Raw genomic sequence first — 23,655 nt, forward strand, 5'->3', positions numbered from 1 at the left:
TTTTACAGTGTCAATCTTTCGTGTTACAGTTTTCTTATTACAGGTATTCGCATACATATTTGCATACACATTTCACACAAATCATATCTGATTAATGCTATTTTCCCAAGTCTCACATTCAGGACACAAAACAAACCAATCGTGGACAAGGTCTAGCTAGCAAATGTAACTGTTACAACATTCACATACATGTACATAATGTGTCAAATGTATAGATAGATAGTTATCTAATGATTTCAATACAACCAACATTTGCAACATCTGTCTTATCGAGGACAATAAATGGCTGTCACAGCCTGCTTTAAATCCAATGGCATCAAAATTGAACGACGACTTAAGACGAATGTGACCGCGATGTAAAGTTTATCTAACAATTAATGCCACCTGGGTCATAGTCTTTACCGGTGCAATGGCCTAGTGGGTAGAGTGTTCGCCTTGCGTACGGTAGGTCGTGAGTTCGAACCCCGGTCGGGTCATACCAAAGACTCTAAAAATGGTACACACTACTTTCTCTGCTTAGCACTCAGCATTTGGGAAAGAGTATAATAGTTAAACACACGCCACTACCAGTGAACTAGCCCCCCTGCTGTAGTGACTTGCACAAAGTTGTGTGGCCCAGGGCTGCCGAAACGGAGATGGGCGTCGACTTATGCACCGTCATGGTGCGGGGAGGACTTTAACTTTTTAACTTTAACGAGTCATAGTCTTTGTCATTGGTACTGAAGGGCCAACCAATCTATCTCCTCTGTCAATCACTTACAAAAAGGAACGGCCTAGTACATATAGTATGAGTATAATCAATAAACACAGCAGGTAGCATTTTTTTCATTTTAGCGTTAAAGGCAACCAAAGCAATATTAGTGCCCCAAAAAATGAAATAATTCTGAATTTTTTATGGTAGTGACATTTACTAACACTGTTTAGCACATTTGCGTAGTAACTTCATACTTTTTAAAGCATTTTAAAACAGCGCAAAAAAAAACGATTTTTAGTGAGTTCTCACATCACAACGACAGCGTATTTGTGCACCATGGACGTCGCTATACAGATGATGATGATGATTGGTTTATTTCATATCATTAAAAAGTATCACAGTTTCGCAGTGCACGCGACGTGTGTACTGAATTGAACTGGGACTACATTATACATTATTAGCTTCATAAAATTATTTGAAGCTCCCTAACACAGTGTGATAGTGTTGTTTGAACTAACCATGTGTAGAAATGACTGAATAAATTGACTTCCAAAATCCGTTTTTTAAGGCCCTAATATTGCTTGAGTTTCCTTTAACGTTAAGCCCTAGGCCGTATTTTCATCTCAGTGAACTTAAGGGACTCTGTGTGCCCTCTGAAGGTAAACCAGTTGATCCCCTTCCCGTAGGTGTCGTCTCCGTACGCGCCGTTCAGGTTAGCGTGTTGGCACGCATCGTACCACCAGGCTCCTGTAAAGGAAACGGCGCAGTGCAGGTTTGACGGGTCGTTGTCACTGTCCTTCGTGCTGAACGGCTTCCCGTCGTGTTTGGCCATGCTGTCTCCTGAAGGAAGAGGTAGGGCTATTTTCTTAATTTTTTTTTTCATTTTATTCATATTGCAAAATAACAAATTAACAAAATAGCAATACAATAAGGCAACACATAAACCACGGATAGAAAGCAAAAGTATGACACAACAAACAAACGAAAAAACAATCAAGAATCAACAGATAACCAGCCAACTAACACAATACTAATACAGGAGAAAAATCAATGATAACACTCTTTTACAGCAATAAATAACTAGATATAGATAAAGAAGAGAAATCAATGATAACACATTTTAACAGCAATCAAATAACTTGATATAAATAAAGAAGAGAAATCAATGATAACACAATGACTGACAGAGGTTTGGTTATCTATTCAACAATATTTAGGAAATGTAACGGTACTGTGAAGTTCCCACATAGTAGCTCTTGTTTGTGGTCGTGGGGCAGACAAACAAGGCAACTGTCTACTGAAATATCCAGCAGAAGACTAGTAGTATGGCTGTGCCATGTTTTACGATCGTATCCCAAAAGTTGTTTTATGTTTGGCCACTGAGAGAAAGAGGAAACGAGGATATCCCAAAACCATATGGAGACGCACTGTGGCTAGAGATCTGGAGGCCATGGGATCACCCGGGATTCAATCACATGGGATGCAGCGTAGTCCTTTGGTTGGCTCCCCTAAAGTGACTGCAGTAAACAGGGTTCTCTTAAACCCCTTATAGCTTATCCTATAATAATGGTACTTACTGTTGTATACTGTAACATTATGATACTGTGATTATGATGATAATGATAATATTAAATCTGAGGTAATGTTAAAGCGGATGACAAAATGTAGATTCGAGGCAAGATTGTGTGGTGACTCTCTTTTGTGTATTATGCTTATGATGTACTAGCCGCCTATCTTTGTGGAATAGATGACAACATCGATCAGGCTGTCGAACTGATTTAAAAAAAAAGGCATGCCATACACGTCTAGTCTTTACCAGAATCCATGGGTTGCTGGAAAAATTGTATAAGTTGGTCATATTGACTGAATAATGTGCCAGAGAAGGTAGCCAAACATAAAGCTGCCATCTGCAACCCAAGACTGGCTAACTCATTTGGCATATTATCCAGTCTATTCGGCCATCTTCTACAATTTTTCAAGCAGCGTAAAGCGCCATGTAATGAACTTATACATACCTGCGGTTCCACTATAACCTCCAACGCTCAGCCTGTACTTGTCTGACTCATCCCCGACGCTGAAAGCGTCGTACACAGCATACGCAGTCACCCCATCCACAGCCTCCAAATCCACCCTCAGGTCGTAGGCCTTCTGTGACGTCAGGAGATGGATGTTGTCGTTGCCGAGCCAGAACTCCCCGCTCACGCTGCTGGAGGGGAAACCTTCTTTGTACTTGTTCCAGTCCAAGTAGAAGTCCACCGAGCCGTCTTGACGTCTCTGGAATACCTGTGTAATTTCAGAACAGGTTGAGTGCAAGACAAACACTTAAAACGTACAACGTACAATGTACCATCAGATCTGGGTGAGTGAGGAAAGCCGTGTAAAGTGTCTTCTCTAAGGACGCAACCTCCAGCCAGGAATGCTAGTCCTGATGAAAGCGGCATTGTACACTGCTGGTAGTGCAAGAAACGCGTGTTTGCACATGCGCTATGCATTGGTACACAGACATGCACACACGCATACCAATCATATATAATATCATCATCTATATAGTTTACACAGTTATGTAGACTGGCATACAAGGATATACGCAAACACACAGACGCATATAGGACGTTTCTAGGACTGCAGATGCAGGAACAAGTGGATGATGATGATGATAGACGCACACACATATACATACATGATATATATACGTCGATACACACACACACGCACGCACGCATAAACAAACTTCGGCACTCACACACATACACAGTATTACATATTTAACCCCCTCGAAAAACCTTGGAGGTTTCGGGTTTTCCCTTCGTGTTTTTTCTTTAAAGTGTTGTATCAAAATGTACCTGTTTTTTCGTTTGCAAATGAACAAACAATAAACAACAAACACACACACGCACACACGCATACACATAGATACACATAGATACACACAGATACGGACACACACACACACAGGCAAGCCAAAATAAAACCCTCTCTTGAGACATAGGGACTATCTGAGCCGTACCGTCCAGCCGCCTCCGTCGGTGTCCATGTCGCAGTACACCAGAAGCCCGCCCGGGCTGTCCCCGGGGTACACCGTGTAGGGTCCGCTGGGCAGGTCTGGGTCGGAGAGCTGGATATCCTTACAGTCTTCTGGTAAAATGGCAGGTCCTCGTGGTCCTGAGTCACGACATACAAGTGAAATGAATGCTGTAAACTCAGGATTAAAACTTAAGGTAAAGCCTTTTTGGGTCGAAGGGGCAGTGAGTTGCTTTTCTGTACAATAAAGGCCTCCATACTAATATTAATTAATTAATTAATTAATGTAATCATTCATTCACTAATGCGTTAGCGTCGTGCAACATGACCTGTTATGACGTCACAGCCCTGCCATTTATGGACTCACCGATGCCGACGTGGTAACAGCCCAGGACCTCCGCCCTCATGCTGATCCACCCGTGCCACGTCACGGCGACGAACCGGACGTACCTGGTGGTGACAGGTGACTGCAGCACGTGACGAACTGGCGTCGTGTTGTCGGTGTTTCCTGTAAACACCTGGCGAAACAGGGAAAAAGGACTGAATCGTGTACAATATACCGAATAATAGATTCTTAATTTTTCTTATTTCACATCTTCTTCTGTGACTTTGGAATTGACTTTCTTATTCTAAGACATTGGTATTCGTTTTCCGATGTTTTAAAATCAATTTAGAGCACATGTTTTCTCATTTTGCAGCTGCAGTACGATTTACAGTATGGCCGAAAACATTTTTTTTGGAAACGGACGAAAACTGATGCGCGTGCGGATATCATCCATGTAATCAAATCAACATGGCCTTATGTGCAGGTGTGGAACTTTGCAGAAAATATTCCCGAGCCTTTGTAACGCCGGAGTAGCAGGGTCAAAAACCTCGCCAGTCGCCGAATCTCAAAATTGCAAAAGAAATGAGCTTATTTTTTTGCCTGAAAATCTTCCCCCAGGCTGTTATAACGTCTCCCAGGCTGTTATACTTGCATGCTGATCCCTAAAAGTCGCAAAAAAAGATCGAGGACACCGGTCGTATTGCTGCCATATATAAGCAGGCTTTGCCCTGCTTGCCCTATCAAGCCATATAGTCCTCACTCTCTGGCCTGAATCATGATAAATCTGACTTAGGGAAAAGAGATTGAGAATATTTATGCAAGTTTAGTACCTCTGGTACTAAATCTAATTTCTACTTCTGATAGAACCCTCTTTTTTATGTATATATAGCTAGAATGTATAAAATCCGTGTCGCTATCATGAACATCCTACCATATCGAATCCTTCGCTGTCCTGGTAGGTTGTCCAGGTGCCCGGAGCGCCCCCTGTGCTGAACTGCAGCTTGTATGACGTCACCCATTGGACCAGGTTCTCGCGACCTTGGGTGATGACCCCGGAAACTATCGCCAGCCCTAGGTCAATCTAAAAACAACACAATTGCTCGCAAAATGGCACCGGTACTAGCACGTTGTTAACCAACAAGGACGACGTTCGACGTGAGACGTCGCAAACTTACTCAGACACTCTTTTGTAACATGGACACTGTCCTCGGACAGCGCCGTCGTCATAAAAAACCTTTTCTATATAATGTATGTGTTATCTAGTCATCTAACAAGCCGCTGACCATAATCGAACTTGTTCTTCGTTTTGTTAAAATCTTCCCAGATTCCATCGACAACTTCTGGAGTTATACATATTCTGGCCACAATCCCCACCACAAGCAAACGACACCGAAAAGTACTAACAGCCCAGCTTCTATAGTAAGCATAAACACAAGCAACAGATCCATTCACAATTTTTCGAGTTATTCTCTCCACAAACCCAACTACAAGCAAACAGGCAAATGACATCGTCCAGTACTGAAAGCACAGCTGCTATACCGTATTTTCTTGATTAAACTACGCACCCCAGATTCAGGCAAAGTTCCAGGAAAATTTGCGGCCTTGAAACGTAAAATGAGAAAACCCGAATAACGTATGCACCCCTTCTGGTATTCGGAATCAAGCATGGTAACACACACACAAAAAATGGAATTTCTGCTGCAGTACCAAGGTCACATACCAGGGGGCCCAAAATCGACCCGCCCACATACCAAATATCATTGTAATCCATCAAGAGGTTCTTGAGATCTGCTGACTACAGTAGTCCGGAAACACAAACAGACAAACAGACAGACACACAGACACGCCCAAAACAATATCTCCATTTTCATGGAGTTAAAAATTACCGATAATATAATCTCCTTGGCAAAGCTAAAGGTAATGAAGCAATAATTCTCCTTACCTGCAGCCACTCGCCGGCGGTGTTTGCCAGGGCGCACCAGGCACTCTCGCTGTTAAGCCGACTCTGAGATTTCGGACAGTGATCATGTGTGGACGATGCCGTGATGCTTTCGTCCAGGACGTGTCTTGACTCCATTCCCAGTGGCGAAATGCAGCCTTGGAAGCAACGATAACATTTGAAAACGATCATAGGTTTACCTTGAAAGTATTCTTTAGTGATTTTTTAGGGAAGCTCCATGCTCCACGCTTCACGAATGTCGGGTGGCCGTATCAGCAAAGACCATGAGAGGAAGAGGAAACGAGTTTCGAAGCAACACAGAGACGTACTGTGGCTAGAGACCTAATGGCAGTAAGGATCAGCTGGAATACACCCTCCTTAAAGCAGGACCCCTATCGCTCGATTCGTCGTTGGCTCGCTCGCGTAGGGGCCCTGCTCTTCAGCGACGGTAGACACGGTTCTGAAGCTGTTTTGGTGGCGACGGCGCCAGACCCGTGTCTAGCGTCGGTGAAGAGCAGGGCTCCTACGCAAGCGAGCCAACGACGAATCGAGCGATAGGGGTCCTGCTTTAAGGAGGGTGCTGGAATGCAGCTCAGTCGTTAACACAGAACAGAACCTGGTAGAGGAAACTGATAACAGCCTTATGTCTCACAGTGGATGAATTGAAGCTTGGGTCACATTTCCAATCCGGTGCCCGTACCAAACATTACCTTGTAAACATTTATTGATATGCAATTAAATTTTAGCTCATGGGAACGAAAAATATTATATAAAAGACAACAAAAGTCACAAAACTTACAAAAATTACTCCTAACATTATATTGTGTATTTTCTTGATATGCTTTTTTTCATTTTTCGTTGACACAAATAATCCGGCCGTGATTTGATAATGTGACGAGATTGTTAATGAACGTGAATATGTTTTTAATGTCTATCATAGATTTTACCTTATCTGTATAATTTTTTTGATAATGAGTAATGGTAGGGTCACATTTCCAAGCCGGGGCCCGAGAAAACAAAGAATACAAAAAAATGCACATCAAGAATATACATAACGTATGGTAAGGAATAATTTCTAAAAGTTGTGCTTGGTTTCTTCTCTTTTATATCATAGTTTTCGTTCCCATAAGCTGGATTTGGGTTGGAAATGTGACTCTAGCATAAGTGGATTAGCTGAAGTGTATTTTGTGAGAACATCACAATTCAGACGTTTATGTATGCCAGGTTGTTCAATAAAGATTGAATTGAAAAGTACGTAATTGTACCTCCCAGCGGCGCGGCGCGGCAGAACCTCCATCGGCCAGTACTTCCCCAGCCAGTAGAGTATCCCGCGTAGGCGATGGGCAGCGGCTCTGGGTCCGTCCACTGCATGAACGGCTGCGGTTCGCCACCCCTCCCCACAGCAATGGTTCCGTCCGATAACCAGGTTATCCAGAAGGTTCTGTACTCTGTTTCGGAGTTGATGCCTGTGGTGAAAGAAAGAGAAGAGATAAGAACTCTTATAGAATACTTTCCTTCTTTCTTTTTATTACGTGCTTAACCTCATGAAGTTGAGGACGTACACGAGAGTGTATACAGTATGGTTTTTGGACCATCGCACACTGGGGCATACCCCTACTCTTTTTCGAAAGGTGTGGTGGGTTCTTTAAAGTGCGCGAGGTGTGGCTCTCCCCAAACACGGGACCTCCATTCAACGTCCTATCCGAGGGACGTCCCTAACCGAGGCTAGGTACTCATTTACACCTGAGTGAATTTGTGTTAAGTGCCTTTCCCAAGGGAATAACATCGGGGCATATCGGTGGTTTCGAACCCTCTCGGTTGTGGGCGAAACACCCTACAGATTGCGCCACACCACACGATGCCACATAATAGTAGTAAGGGAACTTTCCAACATAACTGACCTTCAACTACCTAACGACAGTTCATATTGTGTTCTCTTCTGTTACGCGGTTCTACGTCACTCTCATGCTTACCAAACTGTTATATACTCGATATACATGTAGTTCATACTTACATTGTACAGGCAGATTCATTTAATGATAGATACCAACTTGTATTGTCTACTGTCATTTTCCTTTTATCTATTCAGTATTTATGTATGTCATCGTGTCTCTTTTTTGTATGTTTTGAGTAGAAGGCTTCAATAAGTAATCTCTTCCTGCCTAATACTCCGTAAATAAATGCGAATAAAATGAAATAAAAAATAAAACTTAGAGACTCGCCAGGTGTCGCTGCCACCGCGTGGTTGACGCCTTCACCTCTTTCGCGGCGAATAACAGACTGTGTATTAGTCCAGCCACCGATGAGAACTTGGTACATGTTGTCCACGTCCTTGTTCTGGGATGACAAGACCACGTTGACGTCGTTGCTGGCCTGCACATCGAACGTGAAGCGGGACCCTGTCAGTCGGGGAAGGTCCCAGCGGTACCGGTACTCTGTGTCTGTGCTGGGGGTGTCGCACACTGTACGGGCACAAACATCCAGGCCATTTCGTCATCCGTCGAGATAGAGAGGTAGATATTGATACGGTAGAATATCCGTCAAAACATATAGGTAGATATTGATAAGATAGAACATGCGTACTCTATATCCAGTTGCAAAATAGGGTCGAGCAGAATGGAGAAGACACTAGAACTAAAATTGGATAAACGGAACAGAACAGAATAAATCAGAATATAGAGTTATATGTTCATTCAAAACATTCATGCATCTTGTTGCAATGAAGAATCGAGCAGAGAAAAAAAAGACGAGACGAGTGCTAAGATGAAATAGAATCGAATGGGATATCCGGATAGAATAGAGCAGATTAGAATAGAACAAATTAGAGTAGAAAGGAATAGAATAGAATAGAATAGACAAAATAGATTAGAATGAAATAGAATAAACTACAATGAAATAGACTGAAATCGAATGGAATACATAGGCATGAAGTGCTTTAGAATGTAGTGGAAAAGAATAGATAGAATTGAATTGAATTGAATTGAATGGAATTGAATGGAATTGAATAGAATAGAATGGAACAGAATATAATAGTATAGAATAGAATAGAACAGTGCAGTTAAGTACAGTACAGTACAGTACAGAGCAGAACAGAGCAGAGCAGAGCAGAACAGGACAGGACAGAACAGAACAGAACAGAAAAGCTCTGGAAAATGACAGACTCACCTTCATCCCTGCAGCCGAGCACCTCAACCGTCATGCTGATGTGCCTGCGCCATGACTGCACTACGGAACGGACGTGATATATGGATAGAGTGGCCTTAAAGAGACTGGAATAGAACAGAACAGAACCTCTCTGTGAAAGGACGGACTCACCTTCATCCCTGCACCCCAGCACCTCGACCCGCATGCTGATGTGCCTGCGCCATGACTGCACCACGACGCGGAAGTGATATATGGATAGAACAGACTTGAATAGACTGGAATAGAACAGAACAGAACCGTTCTGTGAAAGGACGGACTCACCTTCATCCCTACAGCCGAGTACCTCCACTCGCATGCTGATATGCCTGCGCCATGACTGCACCACGGAACGGACGTGATAAATGAATAGAGTAGACTTGAATAGACTGGAATAGAACAGAACAGAACAGAACAGAACCTCTCTGGACTATGACAGACTCACCTTCATCCCTACAGCCGAGCACCTCCACCCGCATGCTGATGTGCCTGCGCCATGACTGCACCACGAAGCGATTGTGATATGTGGATAGAGTAGACTTGAATAGACTGGGATAGAATAGAACAGAACAGAACCTCTCTGTGAAAGGACGGACCCACCTTCATCCCTACAGCCGAGCAGCTCCACCCTCATGCTCATGTGCGTGATGAATGTCTGCACCACGAAGCGGACGTACCGGGCGGCCACGGGCGGGCTGAGGATGTGGGTTACCCGGGTCGACCTGTCCGCGTTCCCGGTAAATATCTGATATCGAGAAAATAATTCCACATTTGAAAGTCGTATACTCCATATTGTTATTGAACTTGTACAGTAGATTTAAAAGGACATGCTTTCTTCGACTGTGCATGTAAATTTTTGGTAACGTTAATTTTGTCATAATCATTTCAGTTAGAGAGATATATAACATCCCAGGTTTTTAAAGCTAGGTGATCATTGCCTAATGAGTTGTAGATTGGGAATGTACATGTACATGTCCATGGCCAGTGTTTTCTCAATCAACTACAGACGACAAAACTTGTGTTCTGTGCAGACGCAAACACTGTTCTGAATCCTGACAAGTTAGCAGTGGTTTATTTTCGCGGTGGCATCTCCACAGGGAAGTCATAACATGGCGAATATGTGTTCACATTGCGTCACTACTCTACTACAAAAAAAAACACGCAAAGTTAACTCCCCGGCGAAAACAAATAATCTCACCTTGTCCGATCCGTCAGTGTCCGTGATCGTTGTCCAGGACCTTCCGTTCCAACTGTGCTGCAGCTTGTATGACGTCACCCACTGGTCATACGTAGCTCGACCTTGAGTGACGACACCATGCACCACAGCTGTCCCGCCCAAGTCAATCTGGACAGGAAACGAACAATTTCATAATCCCAACAGAAGTTCACCATTGTGGGGTCGTGTGGCGCAACGGCAGAGCGTTCGGCTTAGAACCAAGAGGTCCCGAGTTCGAAACCTGTCATGTCACTGATTTTGTGCCCTTGGGAAAGGCACTTTACACGACTTTCCTCACTCCACCCAGGTGTAAATGGGTACCTGACTTCGGTTGGGGAAGGTCGTATTGAGGTCACCTGGTGGCGCCGAATGGCAGCCGCCCACACCCTTGCGACAATTTCACATAATGCAAGTGTGGATAAGATATGTATATGTATATGCTGTGTATCATGTGAAACCTGTAAGCCCTGGATCAATTTAGCGCTAGAAAGGCTGCCATTGCGGGTAATTTCTGACCAATAAAATCATCTTTATTTGTTTCTGTCAATATTCAGTGGGGGAGGGGGGAGTGTTTACATGTGAATTTCGCCGTGGCTACTGTTGAAGAAACAAGCATCCTATAAATGGACTTTGCCTCACCTGTAGCCATTGGCCCCTCTCGTTCACACCTGCTACCCAAGCTGACTGCCCCTCCAGACTGTTGAGCCGACCGTGGTAAGTCTTGTGGTTAACGCTCCGAACTGATGACGCAGTGATTCTGCTGTCAGGGATGCTTCTATCCTCCATGCCCAGCGGCTCCAGGCAGGCTGATAAACACATAAAAACAGGTTAGTGAGTAATCGATCATTTGCGTACTGTATATGCATTTAAGTTCGCGTGGTTTTTATTTTCGCGGTAGGGAGAAACTGGAGTGTTCGCGGTGGATTTAAAGTTCGCGTTAGAAACAATAGTAGCACTGCAGTCATAGGTGGGCACAAAGAAAGTTTACCGCGAAAACCAAGAACATAAAACCACCGCGAACATTTCTGCATATAAAGTATACCACTATGGTTGCAAAAACTTTGCTGTACCTCTGTCTTCATTTTTTGCAAGTATCCAAACACGTCTCAATATCAGATCGTTTGATCTAATGTGATATAAACCGGAACCTTTGGAGAAAGAAATTATCCGCCACGTCGACCTACGCAACAGAGTTGCCGGAGTATCTAAAGTCTGAGGTAAGGATATAAATCAAAGTTGAAAAGCTAGGTCTGATTGTCATTTTTCAGCGAATATACAGTGCAGACTCTGATGGTTTAAATCCTTATCGGAGTCTCTATTGACTGACTCCGCCGCTATCACCATCAGATTGGAATCCCTACTTTGACATACTCGTATATAAGCAAAGATTTATTGTTATCATCATTATTCATTTGTTTGAGGCACCCACTGGCCCATAGTTTAGCAATATATACACAGCAACATATCATAAATACATACAAATCAAATCCTATATATATATATACAGACGTTTCCAGAGGTTTGTAAATTATGTGTTGCGATAGAATGAATTCGCCTTAAGTACAGACTGAACAATTGTGTTAGATGGGTGGAAAATACGTGAAACAAAAGAATACCACTGTTTACGCCATCTGGCATAATTATGATTAAGACAAGAAAGCAATTTGATCATGTACTAACCGATGTTCCTGCATCCTAGCACCTCCGTTCTCATGCAGATGCTGACTTCCCAGGTCTCGATCACGAACCGGACGTACTTGGTGACCACCGGGACGTCGAGAAGATGGGTAACCGGAGTCGTTCTGTCTGAGGGTCCCTCAAACACCTAGGAAAAAAGATAATTTGCCGTCGTTTACTCAATGCAAAATTTACACAAGCAACGCTTCAACCGTAAAACGCTTCAGACAGTATCTACTGTATTTCAGCAGTGACTGAATATGTAGTCCAACAATTCATCGGCCTATTTAATTACGTTATTGGCATAGAACAAACTCAAAGTTTCACAACTCGACATACATGTAGGCTAATTCAAAGGGCTAACATTTGTCGTTGAAGTAAAAATACATTAAATAAGTAAATCTGCAAACTTATAGAAAAAAGACCCATATATAGATAAATGAATAAATAAATACATGAATATATACCTACTCCTTTGGATGAAACTAAATCATTAATTTTGTCTATCGAGATGTATAAATAAATCCAATGTCCCTAATATTGTCAAAGTTTATTTGATGTCTAGGCTAGTATCGTTGAGCCCCAAAATGAGTAATATATACTGAAACATCAGATAAAACAATATTTTCCCTTTATTGTAGCACACCTTTTTATTTCACTTTTCGACGATGTTTGACAAATTTTGGTGCAATTATCCAGCATTGGTGACAATGCACCGTGCAGATATGCGGAGTCACTAACAACGCAGAGCGTTTGGGTTTCGGGATTCTGTGCAATAACAATATTGTGCGTTAATCCGTTGTGCAATTAAGTGGAGTCTACTATAGCTCCTAACCCTGTCAGAAAGGTCCTGGTTCTTGTACGTCGACCAGACTGGCGGAAGACCGCCAGCAGTGGAGAGCCTTCAGTAAAAGCTATGCTGCCCCGACGGCTGACTAAAGCTATGGGAGAGAGTGAGTGAGACTATAGCTCCTTACCCTGTCAGAAAGGTCCTGGTTCTTGTACGGCCACCAGACTGGCGGAAGACCGCCAGCAGTGGAGAGCCTTCAGTGAAAGCTATGCGGCCCCGACGGCTGACTAAGCTATGGGAGAGAGTGAGTGAGACTATAGCTCCTTACCCTGTCAGAAAGGTCCTGGCTCTTGTGTGGCGTGAATGTCGTCCCGTCCCAACTGAAGTGGAGCGTGTAGGAGGTCACCCTTTGGTCGGACTGATCTCGTCCTTGTGTTATGACTCCGGAGACTGCCACCACACCCAGATAGACCTGTGGAATCATTTACGTACATATTTAGCGTCTTTTATGAATTCCATATCTATTGTCTTTTCACATTTAAAAGATCGTGTGCTACTGTAAAAGTAGAAGCCATGGGATACATATATATAATACAACAAAATGTATTCCGTATCACCCTAGGTGCTAGCCCAACCGCGGGTCGAATCGCCCGACGGCCGAGGGCTGTATTTCATTCATGTCATACCCATCCGAAACAAACGCACACTGACGTTGTTGCAATGTGCCGTTGATCCGCAGTGAGTTTGTTCCACAGTAGTGGCCCTTGGTACTGCAGGCTCGCCTTAAAGGTTTCCACGTTTGCCTTAGGGGTGTCCAGCATGTGAGGGTGGTAGCTATAGCCCTGCTTTGTGGCAGCGCGTGCCCGAACCCACTTACTGTGAGGGATGCATATAGAATACAACACGAGATATTCCATATCACCCGAAGTCCCAGCCCTCCCGCGGGTAGGATTGCCCGACGGCCGAAGATGTTATTTATGTCATATCCAGCCGGGAAAACACACATTTCAATGCAGAATGGGCCAGAAGCTGAGAGAGTTTTGTGTCCTCGAACATGAAACTGTAACAACATTGATTCCAAACTTCGAATCCGGTATTCGAATTTTCGACGACGGCGCAACCGGCGCGCTCGAAATGCATTCTAAATATTCAATGGAAGCCCGTGTGATACGGAAAATTATCACACGGTCCGGAACACCCGTATAGCAATAGCTAGTCGGGCAGCCTTGTCTGCTGTACATTGTACACAGCCGAACAAATAAACAAATAAACAAACACCCGTATCGAACGTATTCGCGGCCCAGGTATGTCATAAATAAACGTCTCGTACGTACCTGGAGCCATTGACCCCTCACGTCTTGACCTGCGCACCAGGCCGCCTCGCCCAGCACGCCGTGCAGCCGCCCGTAGTGGCTCGAGTACAGCGGGCTCGAAATTGACGACGCCGTGACGTCACTGTCTGAGATGTCGCCGGATTCCATTCCCAACGGGGACTGGCACGCTGTGGGTAAAAGATTGAGTTACGCCAAAAATAATTACTCAACCAACTGGATAAAGTTTTGAAAACTTTATCCAGTTGCTTGAGTAATTATTTTTGGCGTATCTTACTACCTGGATGTCTAACTTTCATCAACGTAAAAAATGAGTTTATCATTTAGGTATCAGCACAATCATATTTGTGAACTCTAAGAACTTATTTAAGTATAGGACCTATACTATTGTGGGTATGTTACAAGAAAACTGTAACTCTCAATTGTCGGATGCATTTGCAGTATTTAAGGATATGGATGGATCTGGGCATATGACTATGTAGTAACGGATCAAAGGTGCTTAATTGGAAGTCCCCATCTGTTGATTGGAAGTTCAGTGCACCAATTTCGACTTCGTCAGGGGTGTGTTGAGTTTATTGAGTTTATTGAGATGCCTTTTTCCCTTTTTGGGGCTCATTAAACAATATAACACATAAAACATACACCAGATATACACATAAGTATATATTTACATATAAGTACAGACGTATTTACATAGTGGTAGGTCGCACCTTGTATGAGTTGAAGGAAAAGTGAAATTCTGAGCAGGTAAAAATAGTGCTAGCTAATTAGAACGTTACTCATATCGCTAGTATGATGTTTGTTATAGCTTGTTGGTTATAGCCTGGAGTCCATCCTTGCTAGTTTTGAGCCGTTCTTAAATTAGCGGTTAGGGGATCTTGGGAAGCGGGCCAAAGCTAACAAGGCTGGACTCCAGGCTATGTAGGTTATGGAATAAAGCATCCATTGCTGGACAATATTGCTAGGTCGTTTCTTTTTCCAATCGCTGATTACATGAAGTCGATGAAGATATATCAAAGTGATAAACGAGGTCCCTTACAAGTGCATGTCGGGAGCATTGACGTCCACCGGCCGTCAGCTCGACAACTCACGCTAGGAGCGCCCCCTAGTATAAACCCCGCTTCACAGGTGAACTGCACCTCGTCTCGGTAGGAGTGACCGTGACCCGAGGTCATGGTGCCGTTGGAAGGAGCCGTAAGTCGCGGGCATGTGATCGCTTCTATAAGAAAGGGAGAAGGACAAAGTGTATGTCTTAATATCAAATTTATACTGCAGTCTCTAACACGAGAAAAATTGGACTTGGATTTTTATTGATCAAGTCCTGTCTTTATCAAGGAATGAGCAATCCACTGCCTCTATGACGTCACATTATGCAGTTTGGACGTGACTCGGTGAGCAGTGGACGCCATAGACAGATTGCTCATTCCTTGATAAAGATAGGAGTTGATCAATAAAAATTTGGGCAAGTCCAATTTCTCGTGTTAGAGACTGCAGTATAAAGACAAACTTACACTTCGTTTATATCTGTCTTATTTTCGCAGGTACCTCCGGCCAGTTAACATAGACAAAGGTAAGATTGAAGCTTTTCCTTCTTTGTTGCAAATCAGGATTTTATTAACATGAACAACTATGAATGTTTAGTTTTGTTTGAATCTCATAGTTGTATATCTAGCAAGTTAAGTATGACGAAGTGTGTCTTTTACAATAAGAACCAATTAGTAAGATTTCTGAATTATGCCATCTAATGCACTACCGAATTCGATGATTGCCCTTTGATCATAGATGTGTGTCATGATATTAGCAACCCATGAAGTTGGTGTAAGTGTAATTCTTACCTGCCACATAGGGGGCGCTGCAGCCTGCCAAGGCCTCATTGCTGAATATAGCTGAAATGCAGGTATTACATTATATTATATCATATCACATCACACATGATCTTCACATTAAAACATTTATCCTTAACACAATTTCTAGTAACATTATACAACTTGACTTGAATGACTTGACTCGCATGACTTGACTTGAAGTAATGTTGTGAATTTTTTAACAGCTGTTTTTGTCCTTGTGCATTGATGATGATTTGAATGAAGAATGTAAAAAAAATGGTACCTAATTCAGAGAGAATTGTGTTCTCCCTGCTTATGTACTTTTGATGGAGAAATAAGTAATAAATAAATGAATAAGTATCAATTTAAAAAAAACAAGGCTAGGGTCAGTATTTTCTTGTTAGGGTCAATCAAGAAACCGGAAACCAGAATTTCCTGAAATAATATCGTCTATTACTCGTATACTTTTTTAATGTGTATAAGATGATCAACATGTTGACATTCGGCCTTGTTTGTACATTGATTTTCAATTCCACAAACCAACAAAGTCATCTTTATTCCACAAACCAATAAGGTCATCCTAAATCTGCAAACACAGCATTGTAACATCTGTGGTGAAAATCAAGTGGTGAAAAATATCGTCCCTATAAAAAAACTTCACACTGAAGTTCGCACTCACCATCTTTCGGTTGCCAGGCAACAGAAAAAGAAGATGGGATGCCTTGATCTGTATGGAAAACGATCTTCACGGCACTTCCGGCGGAGCAGATGGTGTCAGGCGGTGTGCTGCCGCAGAACTTACCCAGACTCTTCCACGAGTCGCCGACAGAGTCAAACAACTGCGGAAAAAAAACCCACAAAAACAGAAAACAAAAAGATAAACTTGTCTTTCAGGGAGAAAATGTCATTTTAGTTTGACGAGGACATTAGTTCTGTGATAGAAATATTTTCCTAAGTTTTTTTTACGCCCATCACTGTTAATGGAATGCTAAGCAACTTGACCTATATACCATTGATATACGTACAGAGTAGGGGTGGGTACCGGTACCGTGTACCGGTACAAAACCGGTATTTTTGTGTGGACCGGTCCAAAAAAACCGGTCCGGAAAAAATCAGTGGACCGGACTTTGGACCGATTAGAAAATTCACAGTACAAGACTACCATCAGGCGGTCACATAATGAAATATAATGATGTTATCGGTCTAAGAAAATACAAAACAGCAGATTTAACGAGTCGTGGTTGCTCTTTTTCGAAGATGTTAGCTGTGAATCATATCTAGAAACACCTAAAGGATGAGTCAACACACGGCGAGGCGAGTATAGTTAATCTTAAGACAGTGCGAGCCTAAGAAATCATACATGGCAAATCGTTCCAGACATGGCGTTATTGTACGACACATGCATATACTTGCAATCAAGTAAATCACTCTCCAAAATATGGTGTACTGCTACACTACTATAATCAGGTACAGGTCCAGGTCCGGACCTGGACCTGACCCTGTGGACCTGGACCTGGACCGGACCTGACTTTTCTGTACCGGTAACCACCCCTAGTACAGAGGTATCGAGGCTTGTAACGTTGGGTAACACAAATTCGCGGGGTACTTAAATTCGGGATTTTTCGAAATAGGGGTGTTTAGGGATATGTGCTAGATGCAACATCAGTAATACCGCTAGAAATGCAAACTTGACAGACTAACGCATTCAGAACACTGTCTGAAAAGCTTCGATAACCATGCATTAGAAGTTGGCTACGTCAAAAACTCTCCGTCCCTTATTGTCACAGTCTGGGGGCTTCGTGGGAGAATTAGATGTACATAGTTGTTCGCTGGTTTATAAGACAAATGTCACATCCGCTTCCTGCTAAACACAATTATTTACAATACAACTTATCAGAATCTCTTTTGCTAACCTACAACTGGATTCTAAGTGTGATTAATCATCAAAACGCCTCTTTGTTGCTACAACCAATGGCTACGGCACTACGGTGAATTTTCCCGCCTCCATATTCGTTACCCAGAATCCTGCTATTCGGCAGACGACAAACGTTTGCGAGGAACACTTTTTTGTCTAAATGTTGTGTGTGATAGTGGACTGATGGCGATATTTTCCTCAAATTTTGCTCTTAGCACAAGCAGAAACACATGGACATAGTAGTATTACCATTTCTACGGCATCCAGCTAACGCCCCGATGAATAATGTAAACTGAAATTTCCATGATGGTGGGGGTGAACTTTGAGTGACGTTCTACCGACTCAACACACGGGTTGTCCCGAAGGCCTGATGTTTGCGGTACGGCCATTTTTTCGTGTATTTTTTTTTACTTGGACACGTCTGTATCCATAGCACTCTCCTCAAGCCAAGTATGGAACGAATAGCTGCTGTATAAAATGTGATTAGCGGTAAGATATTCAAGACGAATCTTCTCTCCCGAATTAATGTGCCCCCCTGTCCGACAGCACCGCCATTGTGCGTGCGGCGGACGGTAGTTTCAAGTTAAAATATTATGGTGTCAGCACGACTAGAGACAAAATCTACCATATATATGATTAGTGCAAAGATAGTACATGATACTGACAGAATAATAGAAAAAAAGGATGGTTTATTGTTCTGCTAGATTGATTTCAGTCAAACATTATCGGAAAAATCCCGAATTTATGTTACCCAACGTTACAGCTTTTGATACTCTTTCCAACGTTAATGGTCAGCCCCCACCACTCCCTCAATGGACCGATCCAGTTCGAACACCAGAAGCCCCGCCCCCTGTTCTATTTCGAATAGTCCGTCAAAAACAGCCCTTGACGGACAAAAATGGTCGCGCGCGCTTGGCTGTCGAATATGCAGACTGCCTTCTCTTGAGCTTTTTTTGCTCAGAAACCCTTTCAGAGCGGACCAATTAAAAATGGTATGCCTTCTTTGTGGACGGATGTATCCACCGAGTAGGGTTGTTTGAGGAGGGGGTAAATGTAGTTAATGTGAGGACATTATGTTTTCGGTCAATACTGAAGCGGGTTGCGTCGCATAGTATTACCTTGTTGGTGACCATGAGTGCCCGATTTTTGACAAGCCGATCGATGCACGTGTAAAACAGGGTTCGTATATCTGTGACAGGGCTCCTACTGTGTTGACTGCATGAATTGCAGCTGCATGTCCTTTAGTAATTAACCATCAAAATGCAATTCTTTTACTTACCGTGTCGCATTCATATTAATCAGTTTCATAAACAAGTACAGAAGAGGCGGAACTCTGTACTAGCGGACTTTGTAGTAGTTGGCAATATGTTTCAAGCTCCCTCCTCATGAGTGCCCGAGCTATTTTCTTTTTCATTTCGTTTTTTTCCTGAGTTTACATGCAGCCAATACAGGGAAAAACCTGTGACAGATGTACATACCCTGCTTAACACGTGCCATTTCTGTCCAACTAGCGCTGTTCTTGTAGGAGGTATTCCAAATAGAATAGGGGGTGCTATATGTTCGATATGGTGTTCGACTGGATCGGTCCATTACGGACAATGTTGTACAAGTCAGGATGTTATACTACGTGATACATTGTTTTTTCTTTGATTAAAGAGTAGAAAATACTTTCGAATTTCTATAGAGGAAACGGTATTTCTACAAAAAACGGAAAACTGTTCTAGGAGAGGCTAGCTGCTTGTAAACAAAAGCAAGGTTTCGTACCTCCACGTAGTCCTTGCCGCAGTTCGCGTGAGCCTCCACGGAGAACGAGCTGAAAGTCAGCTCCGCTCTCTGCCCCCTGGCAACCGTCACCAAAGACTCACAGGACACATCGGACGGCTGTGGGAATAACGGTAGTCAACTGTCAAACAGTCTATTCTATTCTATTCTATTCTTTTCTACTTTATTCTGTTCTATTCTACTCTATTCTACTCTATTTTACTCTATTCTACTCTACTATACTACTCTAATCTACGCTACTCTACTCTATTCTATTCTACTCTACTCTATTCTACTCTGTTCTTTTATATTCTGTTTTATTCTGCAGTGCTCTGCTAAATTTGATCCTGTTACATTCTATTGTATGCTATGCTAGTCGACTTTAGTCGATATGTCTGTTCTGTTTTGCTGTATAACACCGAGTCAGGTTCTTTTCTTTATCATATTCTTTTCTGATCAGGTACGGTCTATTTGATACTTCTATGTCCTAATATTTTTTTTCATTCTACTATCTTCTACGCTGCTCTAGTCTATTGCATTGTATCATTTTCTATAATTGCAAGAGGTTTGTCAGTGTGTAGGTGATTCTTGGTTTATGGAAAAGTCGCCTGTACGGGAACGTAATCTTTACAAGTGCCCACCTCTGGGTACTGCGGACTTTGCACCTCGCCCCCACTTCCCGAAGCAACGACTTGGCACGTCCCGATAAAGGCTGTCAAAAAAATAAGAGAACATTTTACTTCTGATATTTCATGTCACAATTATAACAAGTGGCTACTGGATGGTGATCCCCGTGAAGACTTTGTCACACAGCCGACCATAGCTTCCCGACCTTCACCAGACCATAGTTGGGAGCAATGTCATCTTTAAGTCGTGAGCAATGTCATCTTTGGTTGGGATTAGGTCGGTAAGGTTGAATACTAGTCATTTAAAATCGTGAGCGTCAGCTGACTATGATTTTGAAAAAAAAAGGGTCATAGCTTGGATGCGGTCAGAGAAGCAATCTAGACTTCAGTTCATGGAAATAGGGTGATTCCAGACTGCGGCTCCCAACTAAGAGCCGATTTTGGTTGGGAAGCGGTCGGAAGCAAAAATCGTGGAAAGGACTTGAGTGTGACGGGAGCTTTAGCTAGCAGTAGTAAGGCTTGCATAGTGGGTTTTGGTTTAATTGGAGACGAAATTGTATTATGAGGTCATGGTGTGTATATCATACTACAAGTGCCACTCCTTAATTCTACTAGGTTTCAGTATCATGATCCAGCATTTTCAAATTTAAAAAAAAAAGCATTTACTGGTCAAAAATGTTCTAAATAAAACGCATTCTACTAAATAAACAAAGAATCTGAAAAAGCCCCATTTTCTGGACTGATTCTGTTAAAACCTCACTTTTCTGGCAGGCGTAGCCCGCCAAGCTACTGCAAGAAATATCGTTCCATGTGTGTGGGTTAGCATTGCTTGGCCCAGTCATCCAGAAACAGTCTTCGTTTCCTCGATAGTTGTTGGGCTGACCGGGCTCCCATGGATGGAAATTACCGATGTCGCTGCCGTCTTCCCAAACATAATTTCCTTCACTCGTGATCTCGTTCAATCCGATATAAACGTTCGCGATTCCATCTGCCTGCTGGTTTTGTAGAGAAGCGATGAAGTCGAGAGTCGCTTGATCCTTGACAATGGCAAGTGTGGCGCCGTCCTCCGCTGCGCAGGCAGCCTTTGCATCTCCGTGCGTCTTAAGTGTGTCAGTGAAAACCTTGAAAGCAGATAGACCGTGTCGTTTCCATCCACGTCGATCGTCATCTATGGATGCAAAATGAACTAGAAATGTAACATTTGCAAGCAAATACAAAATGTTTACCTTCACATGGTCTGGCTTAAGACACAACAGATCTGTTTATTCTTTACTAGTCAAACCAAGGCGGTTAAATACTTAACCTCCTTGCTCAAATACATTCAAAAAGGTGACCAGCCCCTCCAACTCTAGATCTGCCCTGCCACTTGCTACGTAACATAATCGAACACGACAGAGTGTCTGCTACTTGGAGGCAAGCCAACATTGTGCCACTACACAAAGACCATGGTACCGTCTAATCAAGAAATCGTCCCGTGAACCTGACTCCTGTCCTGACCAGCCCTGCCCTGCCCTGCCCTGCCCTGCCCTGCCCTGCCCTGCCCTGCCCTGCCCTGCCCTGCCCTGCCCTGCCCTGCCCTGCCCTGCCCTGCCCTGCCCTGCCCTGCCCTGCCCTGCCCTGCCCTACAACGCCCTGCCCCGCCCTGCCCTGTCCTACCCCGCCCCGCCCCGCCCTGTCCTACCCCGCCCTGACCAGAGAGGGACAATGCCTTCTAACAACTGACCACCACCTTGCGGTAATAATCCTCACTTGCCATCTGGCTCTTCTTCAGTTTCCTCAACACAACGGAGCCTACTCGGACTGCACTGTGGCGACTTGTGCTCTTGCCCAAGGAATGGTACTCGGTCCTCTCAGATTCCATCAATAATGCGTTCCAAGATGCCACAGAATCACGGTGGAAGTTCGTTGACATGAATCTGGCAGAGAACCGAATGATCGACGCGGCCTCCACCTTACAAACCGACCTAGACCATTTGACCACGTGGACAAACAACCGAGAAATGAAACTACACCCTAAAAAGTGCAAAGATGCATGTGTCGTTCTCAAACTTCCCTGTCCAATGACGCCAGTTCTCAATATCAAGCGAACCACTGCCGGAGGTCAAAGCTATGAAACTACTTGGCTTGCAAGTCCAGACGCAACTAGGGTGGGAGTTACATCTCAACCACGTTAAAGGTAGGCATCCGAAAACTATACTTATTCAAACGACTATTTCTGCTATCAATAAGCACCGTCACTCCTTACACTTCCAGCTGTTGAACCTGCACACACTAGTATGAATCAGTGATTATTCATGCAGTAAGATACCACATTCTTCAGTTGAGTGTATTTCAGCTTTTCCCCGCGGCCTGTACTTAGCTTCAAAGAACATAAATCTTTAATTCAAATGTAAGCTATATATAGCTATCCATTAACTGACCTCTAAAACGTGTAATTGATGCTATAACCATGTAACGTAAATGATGCAAAGACTCACATGTACTCGAAAATACTTGGACTTCACACAGGCTCAGTACTCGGGAGGGTCCGGGAAGACGGACGCCCACGTACCGCCCCTCCATCCCCTGACAAGAGACGGAAATAGACGACTGGCTCACGTCGATTTGATGATCGCCTCCACACTGTGGGTTCTCGCTGACCTGGGCGGAATCCCCGATGTGGATGTTAAAGGGGTTGAGTCGATCCGGACAGCAGTCCATGCGGTTGAAGATGACAACTCTGTAGATATTGAAGACAAAGCAATGGCACTTGATACGCCAAAAACAGTTACACAAGCAACTGGATAAAATTTTTAAACGGTCAGACGTTTCAGACAGCATCCGCTGTCTTTCGTCAGTCACTGTCACATAGTCTGACTGTTTCAAAATTTTATCCAGTTGTTTGTTACCTGTAATCTTATTACCTGGATGTCCTTCATCAACATATCTATGGCACTTGAGTTTTATAGCTACTCTGATGAACGTTTGTCAACATCATATAACACTTGTTAACTTTGACAGATCAACAGTTAATATCATCTTTGATGGTACTGGGGGTGGTAAAATAAGCCTTTCCTAAGACTTACACACCCCCTAGAAGCAAACTGAAATTCAAAGAACGCTAGCTGTTTTTTGGGCCTAGACGTTAACTTTGTGACTGGTTGTGCACTTGAGTTCACATTTTGCGACTCTACGGATGGAAAAATACAAATGAAAGGTCTGATAAGTGATTTTAAAGGAAAAGCATGCTTTTAATATTTCTGCCTAGTTATTTTCACACCAATGCATATGATCAATTATTTGACTTAAAAATGTGTTCGAGATGTCAAACTACGTTATCCTTAATCCTTATACTAATCAGTATCAGCGGGTGTT

The 23,655-nt window shown here is 43.2% G+C and overlaps 1 protein-coding gene across 1 annotated transcript; it reads right to left on the reverse strand.

Moving 5' to 3' along the window:
* Positions 1-1,292: 1,292 nt before the first annotated feature.
* Positions 1,293-20,929, reverse strand: LOC136442661 (uncharacterized). The gene is made up of 19 exons (XM_066439605.1): positions 20,914-20,929; positions 20,317-20,387; positions 19,679-19,795; positions 16,679-16,838; positions 16,009-16,059; positions 15,213-15,392; positions 14,177-14,343; positions 13,171-13,314; positions 12,056-12,200; positions 11,015-11,181; positions 10,358-10,504; positions 9,760-9,904; positions 9,145-9,204; positions 8,280-8,441; positions 7,245-7,445; positions 4,083-4,223; positions 3,702-3,856; positions 2,710-2,977; positions 1,293-1,534 (listed from the first exon to the last, which is right to left on the reverse strand). The coding sequence occupies exons 1-19, from the start codon at positions 20,927-20,929 to the stop codon at positions 1,293-1,295; spliced, it is 2,739 nt and encodes a 912-aa protein (XP_066295702.1).
* Between the last annotated feature and the right edge of the window lie 2,726 nt (positions 20,930-23,655).

The sequence above is a fragment of the Branchiostoma lanceolatum genome, chromosome 9 (assembly GCF_035083965.1).
Source record: "Branchiostoma lanceolatum isolate klBraLanc5 chromosome 9, klBraLanc5.hap2, whole genome shotgun sequence".
Classification (NCBI taxonomy): Eukaryota; Metazoa; Chordata; class Leptocardii; order Amphioxiformes; family Branchiostomatidae; genus Branchiostoma; species Branchiostoma lanceolatum.

Coding starts and splice junctions, on each gene's coding strand:
- LOC136442661 (XM_066439605.1), bottom strand. Junction 14,344..15,212: donor AATGCTCCCGACATGCACTT/GTAAGGGACCTC, acceptor TTTTACCCACAG/CGTGCCAGTCCCCGTTGGGA. Junction 9,905..10,357: donor ACACTGACGGATCGGACAAG/GTGAGATTATTT, acceptor TCTCGATATCAG/ATATTTACCGGGAACGCGGA.